Below are 15,243 nucleotides of genomic sequence, written 5' to 3' on the forward strand. Positions count from 1 at the left end.
CATCTTTGATTTCTTTCATCAGTGTTTTATAGTCTTCTGAGTACAGGTCTTTTGCCTCCTTAGGTTTATTCCTAGGTATTGTATTAGTTTTGTTGCAATGATAAATGGGATTGTTTCCTTAATTTCTCTTTCTGACCTTTCATTGTTAGTGTATAGGAATACCAAGAGATTTCTGTGATTTAATTTTGTATCCTGCAACTTTACCAAATTCATTGATTAGCTCTAGTAGTTTTCTGGTGGCTTCTGCAGGATTTTCTATGTGTAGTATGTCATCTGCAAACAGTGACAGTTTTACTTCTTCTCTTCCAATTTGGAGTCCTTTTATTTCTTTTTCTTCTCTGATTGCCTTGACTAGGACTTCCAAAACTGTGTTGAATAAGAGTGGTGAGAGTGGACATCCTTGTCCTGTTCCTGATCTTAGAGGAAATGCTTTTAGTTTTTCACCATTGAGAATGATGTTTCCTGTGGGTTTGTCATATATGACCTTTATTATTTTGAGGTAGGTTCCCTTTCTGCCCACTTTCTGGAGAGTTTTTATCATAAATGCGTGTTGAATTTTGTCAAAAGCTTTTTCTGCATCTATTGAGATGATCATATGCCTTTTATTCTGTAGTTTGTTAATATGGTGTATCTCATTGATTGATTTGCATATATTGAAGAATCTTTGCATTCCTGGGATAAATCCCACTTGATCATGGTATATGATCTTTTAAATGTGTTGTTGGATTCTGCTTGCAAGTATTTCATTGAGGATTTTTGTATCTATGTTCATCAGTGATATTGGTCTGTAATTTTCTTTTTTTGTGATATCTTTGTCTGGTTTTAATATCAGGATGATGGTGGCCTGGTAGAATGAACTTGGGAGTGTTCCTCACTCTGCAATTTTTTGGAAGAGTTTGAGAAGGATGGGTGTTAGCTTTTCTCTAATTGTTTGATGGAATTCGCCTGTGAAGCCATCTGGTCCTGGACTTTTTTTTGTTGGAAGATTTTTAATTACAGTTTCAATTTCATTACTTTTGATTGTTCCTTTTATATTTTCTAATTCTTCCTGGTTCAGTCTTGGAAAGTTGTACATTTCCACGAATTTGACCATTCCTTCCAGGTTGTCCATTTATTGGCATATAGTTGCTTGTAGTGGTTTCTTATGATCCTTTGTATTTCTGAAGTTTCTATTGTAATTTCTCCTTTTTTATTTCTATTTTATTGATTTGAGTTCTCTCCCTTTTTTTCTTGAGTCTGGCTAAAGGTTTATCAATTTTGTTTATCTTCTCCAAGAATCAACTTTTAGTTTTAGTGATCTTTGGTATTGTTTTCTTCATTTCTATTTCATTTATTTCTGCTCTGATCTTTATGATTTCTTTCCTTCTACTGACTTTGGGTTTTCTTTGTTCTTCTTTCTCTAGTTGCTTTAGATGTAAGGTTACATTGTTTTTTTGATATTTTTCTTTTTCCTTGAGGTGAGATTGTATCGCTATAAATTTCCCTTTTAGTACTGCTTTTGCTGCATCCCATAGGTTTTGGATCATTGTGTTTTCGTTGTCATTTTTTTCTATGTATTTTTTTGTTTTATTTTGATTTCTTCAGTGATCTCTTGGTTATTTAGCAATGCACTGTTTAGCCTCCATGTGTTTGTGTTTTTTCCATTTTTTTCCCTGCAATTCATTTATGATCTCATAGCACTGTAGTTGGAAAAGATGATTGATACGATTTCAGTTTCCTTAAATTTTCCAAGGCTTGATTTGTGACCCAAGATGTTATCTGTCCTGGAGGATGTTTTGTGTGCACTTGAGGAGAAAGTGTATTCTTCCACTTTTGGGTGGAATGTCCTATAAATATCCATTAAATCTATCTGGTCTGTAGTGTCACTTAAAGCTTTTGTTTCTTTATTAATTTTCTGTCTGGATGATCTGTCCATTGGTGTAAGTGGGGTGTTTAAGTCCCCCACTAGTATTGTGTTACATCAGTTTCTGGCTGTTAGCATTTGCCTTATGTGTTGAGGTGCTCCTATGTTGGGTGCATATATATTTATAATTGTTATATCTTCTTCTTGGATTGATCCAATGACCATTATGTAGTGTCCTTCCTTATCTCTTGTAACAGCCTTTATATTTTATCTGATATGAGTATTGCCACTCCAGCTTTCTTTTCATTTCCATTTGCATGGAATATCTTTTTCTATCCCCTCACTTTCAGTCTGTATGTGTCCCTAGGTCTGAAGTGGGTCTCTTGTAGACAGCATACATATGGGTCTTGCTTTTGTATCCATTCAGCTAGTCTATGTCTTTTGATCGGAGTATTTAATCTATTTACATTTAAGGTAATTATCGATATGTATGTTCCCATTACCATTTTCTTAATTGTTTTGAGTTTGTTCTTGTTGGTCTTTTTCTTTTCTTGTGTTTCCCGCCTACAGAAGTTCCTTTAGCGTTTTTTGTAAGGTTGGTTTTTGGTGCTGAATTCTCTTAACTTTTGCTTGTTTGTAAAGCTTTTGATTTCTCCGTTGAATCTGAATGAGATCCCTGCTGGGTAGAGTAATCTTGGTGTAGGTTTTTCCCTTTCATCAAGTATATCCTGCCACTCCCTTCTGGCTTGCAGAGTTTCTGCTGAAATATCAGCTGATAACCTTATGGGGTTTCTGTTGTATGTTATTTTTTGCTTTTCCCTTGTTGCTTTTAATATTTTTTTAATTTAAGTTTTGTTATTTTGATTAATATGTGTCTTGGTGTGTTTTTTCTTCGGTTTATCCTGTATGGAACTCTCTGCTCTTCCTGGACTTGGATGGCTATTTCCTTTCCCATGTTAGGAAAGTTTTCAACTCTCTTTGAATATTTTCTCAGACCCTTTCTCTTTCTCTTCCTCTTCTGGGATCCCTATAATTTGAATGTTGGTGTGTTTAGTGTTGTCCCAGAGGTCTCTGAGACTATCCTCAATTCTTTGCATTCTTTGTTCTTTATTCTGCCTCTCAGCAGTTATTTCCACCATTTTATCTTCCAGCTCACTTATTCATCCTTCTGTCTCAGTTATTCTGCTATTGATTCCTTCCAGTGTAGTTCTTATTTTATTTATTGTGCTGTACATCACTGTTTGTTTGTTCCTTATTTCTTCCAGGTCCTTGTTAAACATTTCTTGTATTTTCTCAATCTGTGCCTCCCTTCTATTTCCAAGATTGTGGATCATCTTTACTATCATTACCCTGAATTACTTTTTAGGTAGGTTACATATTTCCTCTTCATTTATTTGGTCTTGTAGGTTTTTACCTTGCTCCTTCATCTGTTACATATTTTTTTGTTGTCTTAATTTTTTGTTGGGTGGGAGTGTGTTCCTGTCTTAATGGTTGTTTGGCCTGACGCTTCCAGCACTGGAGGTAGCAGGCAGTTGGGTAGAGCCAGGTTTTGGTGCCAAGATGAGGACCTCTGGGAGACCTCACTCCAATTAATATTCACTGGGGTCTGAGGTTCTTTGTTAGTCCAGAGGTTCGGACTCAGCGCTCCCTGCACAGGAGCTCAGTCCCGACCCCTGGCCCATGAACTGATTCTGCAAGTGATATGGTGTGACAAGAAAAAAAAGAAAAGGAACAGAACAATGACAAGGAGTAAAAAAGAAAATAAAAATAGAAAACTAACAGGTATATTAGAAAAATTAAAAATATAAATGAAACAGCAACCAGAAGGTAAAACATAATCCCAGTAGCAAAAAAAAACCCCAAAAAAAGCTGGAAAAAGCCTTGGCTTTGGGGGGCGGAGCTTAGCTGGGGCGGGGCTTAGCTGTGGGTGGACTTTAGGCTGGGACAGAGCCTGTGTTCAGGACCTATGCTGCTGGTAAAGGCCCTGGTGATTGGGGGAGGGTGTTAGGCTCAGCAGGGCTCTAGGGGCCCTTGGGGTGCCTACAGCCTCGGAGGGTGGAGTGCCAGGCCCAGCACCCCAGCAGTTTCCATGAGGCCGGAGTGGGCAGGGAAATGCTAGCTGTGTTCCCTCTGATTCTCCTTTCCTGACGATCCCTCCCTATTTGCGTCTACTCTTCCTCCCCTGTCTTCCACACCCACAGGACGCACATGGCTGGAGGGGGCCTCAGAGGGGAGACATCCAGGCCCAGGACCCCAGCTGGCTCCCAGGGGCTTGAGTGGGTGGGGGAAATGCTAGCTGCATTCCCCACGGATCTTCCAACCCTGGGGTTCCCTCCCAGCTCACCTCTACTCTTCCTCCCCCCTCCCTCCCATGTTCCCATGACCCATACGCCAGAGGGGTCCCTGGAGGGCAGAGGACCAGGCCCTGGACCTCAGCAGGCTCCCCAGGGCCTGAGTGGGTGGGGAAATGCTAGCCTCTGAACCCCTGAGGGTCTCCCCCCCCCCCAGTTCCCATTGGTTCGCTCATGGTGAGTGGGCCTCTCCAGGAGTGGGAATCCCTCCGCTTCCCCAGCCACCCCTCAGGCATGTGGGTCCCGTCCAGCCTCCACTTCTCCCCCCTCGTTCCCCATGACGTCCTACCCGGTTGCTCAGGGTTTCCTGCCATCCCTTTGGGTATTGAGGTCCCCCACCAGCATCTGGTAGTTGCCCTAGTTGTGAGAACATGTGAACTCTGTGTCCTCTTACTCTTCCATCTTGACTCCACCCTGTTTATATCACATATTAATCCACTCATCTGTTGAGGGATATTTAGGTTGCTTCTGTATCTTGACAATTGTAGATAATACTACTTACAAATAAAGGTAAGATGTTAGGGGAAAACCAGAATGAACTTTTTGGCCAACGCAGTACAATGAACATTGCAGTGCATGTATCTTTGCAAATTAGTGATTTTTTGGATGTATACCCAGGAGTGAAGTTCCTGGGTCATATGGTAGTTCTATTTTTATTTTTTTGAGAAACCTCTATACTGTTTTCCACAGTGACTGTACCAATTTACATTCCCACCAACAATGTACAAGTGTTCCCTTTTCTCTACATCCTCGTCAACATGTGTTATTTGTGTTCTTTTTTGTGATGGCCATCCTGACAGGTGTGAGGTACTATGTTATTGTGGTTTTGATTTGCATTTTCCTGATGATTAGTGATGTTGAGCATCTTTTCACATGCCTGTTGGCTCTCTGCATGTTCACTTTGGAAAAATGTCTATTCAGGTCTTCTGCCCATTTTTAAATCAGGCTCTTTGTTTTTTGATGTTGAGTAGTATGGTCATTTTAACAATATTAATCATTCCAATCCAAGAACGTGGTATATCTTTCCATCTGTTTGTGTCATCTTCAGTTTCTTTCATTAGTGTCACAGTTTTCTGAGTACATGTCTTTTACTTCCTTAGATAGGTTTATTCCTAGGTATTTACTCTTTTTGATGTGCTGGTAAACAGGATTGTTTCTCTTTCTGATAGTTTGTTGTTAGTGTACAGAGATGCAACAGATTTCTGTATATTAATTTTGTATCCTGCAACTTTACCAAATTCATTGATGAGTAACTTTTCGGTGTGTTCTTAGGATTTTCTATTTATCTTGTCATCTGCAAGCAGTGAGTGTTTTGCTTCTTCCTTTCCAATTTGGATTCCTTTTATTTCTTTTTCTTCTCTGATTGCTGTGGCTAGGACTTCCAGTATTATGCTGAATAAAAGTGACAAGAGTGGGCATCCTTGTCTTGTTCCTGACCTTAGAGGAAATGCTTTCAGCTTTTCACCATTGAGTATGATGTTAGTTGTAGGTTTGTCATATTGGGTCTTTATTATGCTGAGGTATGTTCCCTCTATGTCCATTTTCTGGAGAGGTTTTTTTTTGTTTTTTTTCATAAATGGATGTTGAATTTTGTCAAAAGCTTTTTCTGCACCTGATTGAGATGATCATGTTTTTTATCCTTCATTTTGTTAATATGGCATATTACATTGATTTGTGATCTTGAACCATCCTTGCATCCCTGGGATAAATTACACTTGATCATGGTGTATGATCCTTTTAATGTATTGTTGTATTTGGTTTACCAATATTTTATTGAGGATTTTTGGATCTGTTTTTATCAGGAATATATTTTTTTTAATTTAGAAATTTATTGTTTAATCCACAAGCTTTATATAGCTTTAGTTTAAAACAAACAAACAAAAAAAAACAACAAAAACAAAACAAAAACAGTGAAAACAAGACACTATTTCAAAGTCTGGGCCCTTCCAGCTTTCCAAACACAAGAGCTCTGAAAGTTGTATATACCAATCGGAAGAACAAGACAAAATTATGAATGGAGCCATGACATTTCATAAAACAAAATTTTATGTAACTGAAGGATCCTTCCTGGGACTAGTTAACTGCCTTTACAAAAAAAATAAAAATAAAAATAAACGGAACAGAGTGAAATTCCAGTGTTCCAAATCAACTTGTTACACATCAATATAAACCCACAGTGTCCTGGCAAACAACATGCTTTCATTTTCTGTCTCATCCTAGAGCTCGAATCCTGATTCATTTCAGCAGAGACTCCACAGGCAACAGGAAAGACTGTGGCATTAAAATATTCATTTATACTTTTGTGGTAGTTCAACAGTGGTCTTATTTCTGGGCAAGCTTGCAAAAACCATACAAGGTTGGAAACATCATAACTTAAATGGGTGCTAAGACTCAAATGAGAAAAAGGAAAAAAGAAAGAAAAAGTAGAAAGAAAAACCTCTGGGAATAGACAGGGGCATTTAAAGGAACCATAAGAATGCCAACAATATTTAAACCCCCTTTTTTAAAAAGGGGATTTTTTTTTTTTGGCTTAAAATATTTCACTCTAAATGAATTTATGTCAGCTGTCAATGAAAGAATGTCACTAATACACTGTGGACACCTTTTGCAATGTATATCCATGCCCTTTTTTTTTTACATGGTGAACTTCGACCTAGCAATTATTACAACAAATGTTATAGTCTAAAGCTCAAACACATTTTTAGCAATTTTGAAACTGAATTGCGTACAAACCAAATAAAATTTACATCATAACAAACATTTCCACCTAGGACTGTGGGGACACTTGAGCCTTCCGCATTGATCTCAGGGCCTTTTCACGCAGGTGCTTTTCTAAGTCATCAAGGTTATCTTCAGCCTCACTTTCAGTCTCCTTCTTAGGCTCTGGCTCTGCCTCTGGTTCTTCCTGTGCTGATGCGGCTATGGGAGCAGCAATGGCTGCAGGGGTCACAGGAGCTGCAGCAGCTGCGGCTACAGCCTTTTCCTTCTTGTGTTTTTTGTGCTTCTTGTGCTTCTTATCCTTTTTGTGTTTCTTGTCCTTCTTTTTCTTTCCACCTCCTTCTGGGTCTGAATTCCTTGCCGGTGATGGGCTTGGTGTTGGGCTTTTAGCCTTTTTAACCGGTACCACTGGTGACCAGTTGGTAGAGGGTGACTGAGACTGGACAGGGGATGGAGGTGCTGGGGGTTTTTTAGCTGCTGGCTCAGGAGATCCCGAGACAGATCGGGAAGATGAAACCCTCCTTACCGACTGAGGGCTTGGTGAGGCAGCTTTTTTTATCTTTTTGGGTTCCGGAGTCCTGGAGACTCTCCTAATGGGCCTAGAACTTGGAGATGGGGACTGCCTTCTTTGGGGTGATGATGATGCTCCTCTTCGAACAGCTGGAGAACTTGAGGAGGTCTGAGGAGCTCGAGGCCGTGGTGAGGGCGAATGCCGTTTGTTTGGTTGTGGTGACCGGGCCTCCCGGGTAGATCGGCTCGGGGAAGACCCTTTCCTATGCTTTGATGACAACGAAGGCGAACGTCTCTTGGTGACTGGGGAGCTTCTTTGTTTGGGAGGTGGCGAATGGGAGACCAGACGCTTTGGTGGTGGAGACGGTGATGCCCTTCGTTTAGGAGGGGGAGGGGGTGAAGCCGTTCTTCTCTTTGGAGGTGGAGAAGGAGAATATCTCCTCTGTATTGGAGGAGAGTATCTTCTTGGGGAAGGTGAGCGACGACGTGGGGGAGGAGAAGGAGTCCTTCGTCGTGGTGGTGGTGTGGGAGACCTGCGTCGACGAGGCGGAGGGGCAGGAGAAGGAGAACGTCGCCTTCTGGCAGGCGGTGGGGAGGGGCTTCTCCTCCGTCTACCACGAGGGGAAGTCTCTTTCTGGCGCTTTCGAGGTGATGGAGAGGCACTCCAGGAAGGGGAATGTCTCCGCCGCCTGCCTACCTCACCATTCTTCACGTGGGACCTTTTGGGTCGCTCATCTTCTGAGGAAGAGGAGGAGCCAGAATCAGAGGAAGACTGCTGGTTCTGTTGTCTGTATTGGCGTCTCTGCTGCACAGAATCTGCTGCAGCCATTTTGCCACCTTTATCTTCTGATTCAGATAACTCCACTTTTCTAGGCTTGGGTGCTGGTGAAGGGGACTCTCTTTTCTCAGTACCTTTATGTTTTGTCACTTTACCTGAAGCTCTCCCTGGAGAGACAGAAACACGACTTTTCCTCGTACGGTTTGACTGCTGGGGTGTCGGGGAATGACGAGTTTTTGGTGGTGGAGTTGCTGGAGGTGATGGCCTGTGCCTTCGCCTCGGAGGGCTTGCTGAAGGACATAACCTACGAGTTTTCTGAGGGGGGCTGGATGTCCTCTTTGGAGGCTTCTTTGGCGGTGACCGGGAACGAGATGAAGAGGACGAGCTACTCCCAGACAAGGATGCCGATGAACGCCTTCTTCGTCTCACTGGAGATCTACTCCTTCTATGCCTTGGTGGAGGAGGCATTCGTCTCGGTGGAGTTCTTCTTCGAGGAGATGGCCGTCTTCTTGGGCTTGGCCGCCTCCTAGGTGAGTATGATCTTGATCGGGATCTATGGCGCCTTCTCGGTCGAGTATGAGAAGGAGAGCGAGAACGTGTCCGGGATCTTGACTTGGAACGTGACCGAGATCTTGGTCGGGTCTTCTCCTTTTCCTTTTCCTTTTTGGAGTTTTTCTCTGGAGAAGGTTCTTTAGGCTCTGGTACTGGTTCAGGCTTGGGAACTTTCAGGATGTCACTAGTAGAAGTGGCCTCTTGTACTGAAGGTTCTTTTACTTTCACTGATGGCTCTGGGAGCTCTGAAGTTTTTTCCTTCTTCTCTGGAGCAGGGGAAGGACTCCGGCTCTTGGTTCTGTGACGGGGAGATCGAGAATGACTGTGCTTTCTCTCTCTCCTGACAGGGGAAGATCGTCTTCTAGGGGAAGGAGATCTGGATTTGCATCTTCTTGGGCTTCGAGACCGCTCCCTTTTTTCTCTGCTGCTTTCTTTTTCTTCCTTATCCCTCTTATCCTTGTCTTCATCTTGCTTTTTCATAGATGCCAACTTTTCTTGTTCAATCTGTCTCTGTTTTATTTCTTCTTTCTTCAGTTCTAGGAAAGCAGAAGGGATTCCAGCGATGTTTTCTTGTGCACTTAAGAGCAGGGGTCACAGTTCTCCCATAAATTCTCTAGCATTTTTTCCATTCAAAAACCCAGTCAGGTTGATTTGCATCATTTTGGAGTCTGGATTCTTCACTTCCAGCTGGTTGAATATAAACTCAATCACAACATCATCTTCAAACCCAAGGATTTCCGTTACTCGTTTTGTTATCCAAGGCTTTATAACCTCCAAATTTACTTTGCTCATGTCCACCTTTTTTTCTAGCTGCTTCAGTAGCTTCTTCTGTTTGTTGCTGAACTGATTATCCTGTTCTGCACTTGTTCCATGGAAGAATCCCGCGTCCATCTTGCTGCCTCGCTCGGAGATCCTATCAGGAATATTGACCTGTAATTTTCTTTTTTTCTTTTAATTGTATTTATTTATTTATTTATTTTTGGCTGTGTTGGGTCTTCGTTGCTGTGCGCGGGCTTTCTCTAGTTGCGATGAGTGGGGACTACTCTTCGTTGCAGTGCGCAGGCTTCTCATTGCGGTGGCTTCTCTTGTTGCAGAGCATAGGCCCTAGGCACACGGGCTTCAGTAGTTGTGGCTTGCAGGCCCTAGAGCACAGGCTCAGTAGTTGTGGCGTACAGGCTTAGCTGCTCTGCAGCATGTGGGATCTTCCCAGACCAGGGCTCGAACCCGTGTCCCCTGCATTGGCAGGCGGGTTCTTAACCACTGCGCCACCAGGGATGCCCCTGTAATTTTCTTTTTTGTTGTTGTCAGGATGATGATGGCTTCATAGAAATGAGTTAGGAAGTGTTCCCTCCTCTTCAAATTTTTGAAAGCTTTTTAGAAGAATAGGTATTAATAGATATTAAATGTTTGGTAGAATTCACCTGTGAGGACATCTGGTCCTCTACTTTTGTTTTTTGGAAGGTTTTTGAATACTGTTTCAATCTCCGTACTAGTGATCAGTCTACTCAGATGTTCTGTTTCTTCATGATTCAGTCTTGGAAGGTTGTATGATTCTATGAATTTATCTGTTTCTTCTTTGCTGTCTGATTTGTTGGCATATAGCTGTTCATAATATGTTTTTATAATTCTTTGTATTTCTGTGTGTCTCTTGTTTTTTCTCCTCTTTTGTTGCTGATTTTATTTATTAGAGCCCTCTCTTTTTCTTGTGAGTCTAGCAAAAGCTTTGTCAATTTTGTTTGTCCTTTTGAAGAAACAGCTTTTAATTTCATTGATATGTTCTTTTGTCTTTTTAGTCTCTAGTTCATTTATTTCTGCTCTAATCTTTACTGTATTCTTTCTTTTACAGACTTTGGGCTTTGTTCTTCTCTTTCTAATTTCTTTAGGTGTGTAAGTTTATTTATTTGAGATTTTTCTTGTTTCCTGTTGTAGGCCTATATTAGCATAAACTTCCCTCTTAGTATTGCTTTTGCTGCATCCCATAAATTTTGGTATGTGTGTTTTCATTTTCATTTGTCTTCAGGTAATTTTTGATTTCTCCTTTGGTTTCTTTATTGAACCAATAGTTGTTCAGTAGCATGTTGTTCATTCTGCACATATTCGTGATTTTTCCAGCTTTCTTCTTGTAGTTGATTTCTAGTTTTATACCAATGTGGTTGAAAAAGATGCTTGATATGATTTCAAATTTCTTAAATTTTTTGAGACTTGTTTCATGTGCCAACATATGGTCTATCCTTGAGAAAATTCTATGTGCACTTGAGAAGAATGTGTTTTCTGCTACATTTAGATGGAATGTTCTTTACAAATCTATCAAATTCATATGGTATTATTTCACATTTAAGGCCACTGTTTCCTTGTTGACTTTCTGTCTGGATGATCTATCCATCAATGTAAGTGGTGTGTTAAAGTCCCCTACTATTATTGTGTTGCTGTCAATTTCTTCCTTTAGGTCTGTTAATAATTGTTACATATATTTTGGTACTCCTGTGTTAGGTGCACATATATTAATCACTATGTCTTTTTGATAAATTGTCCTCTTAATCATTTTATACTCTCCATTTTTGTCTCTTGTTACCTTTTCTATTTGATGTCTATTTTGTCTGATATAAGTATAGCTATATCCACTTTCTGCCAGCGTTGAGTAGATGTTCTGTGTGAATCGTTCCACTTGTACAAGTGTTTTTGATGTTTTTGTGGGAGGAGTAGAGCTTCAAACCCTACTCCTCTGCTATCTTTTTTTGTTTGTTTGTTCCCAAACAAGATGGCGGAGCCATGTTGATCACTCCCCTATACCCACTTTCTTTTGGCTACTATTTGCTTGGAGTATTATCTTCTATTGCTTCACTTTTAGCCTATATTTGTCTTTAGAGCTGAGATGAGTCTCCTGGAGGCAGCATATATTTGGGTCTTGTTTTTTAATTCATCTAATTCTGTGTCTTTTGATTAGTGAATTCAATCCATTTATATTTAGGGTGATTATTGTTAAATGAGGATTGCCATTTTATCTCCTGTTTTCTGCTTGTTCTGTATCTCCATAGTTTCATTTTCTTTGTGTTTCTGTCTGCTGTTTTGGTCTGGTGGTTTTCCAGATATTTTACTCAGTTTCCTCTTTTTTATGTTTTGTGTCTCTGGTCTAGATTTATATATTGTGGTTCCATGGGATTTGTATAAAATGTCTCATAGAGAAAATTGTCCTTTTTCTGATGATAGCATCAGACCTTTATTTACCTATATGGGTTCCATCTCTTACCTCTTCACTTTTGTGTTTTTCTTGTCTCAACTTACCCCTTTTTATGCTGTGAGTCTGTTACCAAATTGAAGTAGATATTTTTCTGCTTTTGTTCCCTTTTAACTTTAAAAAAAAATTATTTATTTATTTATTTATTTTGGGCTGCATTGGGTCTTTGCTGCTGCACGTGGGCTTTCTCTAGTTGCGGTGAGTGGGGGCTACTCTTTTGTTTTTTTCTTTTTTTTTTTCCGGTACGCGGGCCTCTCACTGTTGTGGCCTCTCCTATTGCGGAGCACAGGCTCTGGACGCGCAGGCTCAGCGGCCATGGCTCACGGGCCCAGCCGCTCCGCGGCATGTGGGATCTTCCCAGACCGGGGCACGAACCCGTGTCCCCTGCATCGGCAGGCGGACTGTCAACCACTGCGCCACCAGGGAAGTCCAGGGCTACTCTTCATTGTGGTGTGCAAGCTTCTCATTGTGGTGGCTTCTCTTGTTGTGGAGCACAGGTTCTAGGCATGCAGGCTTCAATAGTTGTGGCTCACATGCTTAGTTGCTCTGTGGCATGTGGGATCTTCCCGGACCAGGGTTTGAAGCTGTGTTCCCTGCATTCGCAGGCGGATTCTCAACCACTGCGCCACCATGGAAGTCCCCCTTTTAACTTTTATGCAATAATAAAGTGTTTAAAAGACCTGTTCTGTAAGTTTGTTATGTACAACATGATTAATATAATTAACACTGCTGGATGCTATATATGAAAGTTAAGGGAGTAAATCCTAAGTGTTCTCATCACAAGGAAAAAACTTTCTTTCTTTTATTTTGTATCTGTATGAAGTGATCATTGTTCACTAAACTTATTGTGGTAGTCATTTTATGATGTATGTAAGATTGTTATGTTGTACACCTTAAACTTATATAGTGCTTGCTGTATGTCAACTTTATCTCAATAAAACTGAAAGAAAAAAACCTATGCTGATAAGAGTTGCAATTTTCCAATAACATCTTTTCTATTTATCATCTTACTCAACATTTTGTGTACTTTTGCCTTTTTGTTTCTAGTAGAAGTGATGCTTTCAACATTTTTTGTAAGGCAGGTCTAGTGTTGATGAACCCCCTCAGCTTTTGTTTGTCTGAAAAAGTCTTTATTTCTCCTTGATATCTTAATGATGACTTTTCTGGATAGAATATTCTTTGGTGACAGTTTTCTTTTTTTTAACATCTTTATTGGAGTATAATTGCTTTACAATAGTGTGTTAGTTTCTGCTTTATAACAAAGTGAATAAGCTATACATATACATGTATCCCCATATCTCCTAACTCTTGCATCTCCCTCCCACCCTCCCTATCCCACCCTCTAGGTGGTCACAAAGCACTGAGCTGATCTCCCTATTCTATGCAGCTGCTTCCCACTAGCTATCTATTTTACATTTGGTTGTGTATATATGTCCGTGCCACTCTCTCACTACGTCCCAGCTTACCCTTCCCCCTCGCCGGGTCCTCAAGTCCATTCTCTACGTCTGCATCTTTATTCCTGTTGTGCCCTTAGGTTCTTCAAAACTTTTTTTTTTTTTGGTTCCATATATATGTGTTAGCATATGGTATATTTTTTCTCTTTCTAACCTACTTCACTCTGTATGGCAGACTCTAGGTCCATCCACCTCACTACAAATAACTCAATTTCATTTCTTTTTATGGCTGAGTAATATTCCATTGTATATATGTGCTGTATCTTCTTTATCTATTCATCTGTCAATGGACAGTTAGGTTGCTTCCGTGTCCTGGCTATAGTAAATAGAGCTGCAATGAACATTACGGTACATGACTCTTTTTGAATTTTGGTTTTCTCACAGTATATACACAGTAGTGGGATTGCTGGGTTGTATGCTAGTTCTATTTTTAGTTTTATAAGGAACCTCCACAGTGGCTGTATCAATTTACATTCTGAGTGCAAGAGGGTTCCCTTTTCTCCACACCCTCTCCAGCATTTATTGTTTGTAGATTTTTTGATTATAACCATTCTGACTGGTGTGAGGTGATACCTTACTGTAGTTTTGATTTGCATTTCTCTAATGATTAGTGATGTTGAGCATCCTTTCATGTGTTTGTTGGCAATCTGTATGTCTTCTTTGAGAAAAAGTCTGTTTAGGTTTTCTGCCCATTTTTGGATTGGGTTGTTTGCTTATTTGAAATTGAGCTGCATGAGCTGCTTGTATATTTTGGAGATTAATCCTTTGTCAGTTGCTTCATTTGCAAATATTTTCTCCCATTCTTAGGGTTGTCTTCTCGTATTGTTTATGGTTTTCATTGCTGTGCAAAAGCTTTTAAGTTTCATTAGGTCCCATTTGTTTACTTTTGTTTTTATTGTGATTTCTCTAGCAGGTGGGTCAAAAAGGATCTTGCTGTGATTTATGTCATAGAGTATTCTGCCTATGTTTTCCTCTAAGAGTTTTATAGTGTCTGGCCTTACATGTAGGTCATTAATCTATTTTGAGTTTATTTTTGTGTATAGTTTTAGGGAGTGTTCTAATTTCATTATTTTACATGTAGCTGTCCAGTTTTCCCAGCACCACTTATTGAAGAGGCTTTCTTTTTTCCATGTATATTCTTGCCTCCTTTATAAAAAATAAGGTGACTATATGTGTGTGGGTGTATCTCTGGGCTTTCTATCCTGTTCCATGTATCTGTATTTCTGATTTGTGCCAGTGCCATACTGTTTTGATTACTGTAGCTTTGTAGTATAATCTGAAGTCCAGGAGCCTGATGCCTCCATCTCTGTTATTCTTTATCAAGATTGCTTTGGCTATTCAGGATCTTTTGTGTTTCCATGCAAATTGTGAAATTTTTTGTTCTTGTTGTCTGAAAAATGCCATTGGTAGTTTGACAGGGATTGCATTGAATCTGTAGGTTGCTTTGGGCAGTAGAGTCATTTTCACAATGTTGATTCTTCCAATCCAAGAGCATGGTATATCTCTCCATCTATTTGTAACATCTTTAATTTCTTTCATCAGTGTTTTAAAGTTTTCTGCATACAGGTATTTTGTCTCCTTAGGTGGGTTTATTCCTAGGTATTTTATTCTTTTTGTTGCAGTGGTAAAAGGGGATGTTTCCTTAATTTCTCTTTCAGATTTTTCATCATTAGTGTATAGGAATGCAAGAGATTTCTGTGCATTAATTTTGTATCTTGCTACTTTACCAAATTCATTGATTAGCTCTAGTAGATTTCTGGTAGCATCTTTAGGATTCTCTATGTAAGTATCATGTCATCTGC

The 15,243-nt window shown here is 40.1% G+C and overlaps 2 protein-coding genes across 3 annotated transcripts in view; one reads left to right on the forward strand and one right to left on the reverse strand.

Moving 5' to 3' along the window:
• Window positions 1–15,243, forward strand: part of DECR1 (2,4-dienoyl-CoA reductase 1) — a 66,985-nt gene that overhangs the window by 23,589 nt on the left and 28,153 nt on the right. The window lies entirely within an intron of this gene.
• Window positions 1,426–11,324, reverse strand: LOC308630184 (serine/arginine repetitive matrix protein 1-like). The gene is given in 2 exon segments (XM_081258640.1): window positions 1,426–9,343; window positions 9,347–11,324. Coding segments are annotated over 2 exon segments (2,679 nt in total). The 5' UTR covers window positions 9,644–11,324; the 3' UTR covers window positions 1,426–6,961.

This window comes from Mesoplodon bidens, assembly GCF_964165515.1.
Source record: "Mesoplodon bidens genome assembly, chromosome: 16".
Lineage (NCBI taxonomy): Eukaryota > Metazoa > Chordata > Mammalia > Artiodactyla > Ziphiidae > Mesoplodon > Mesoplodon bidens.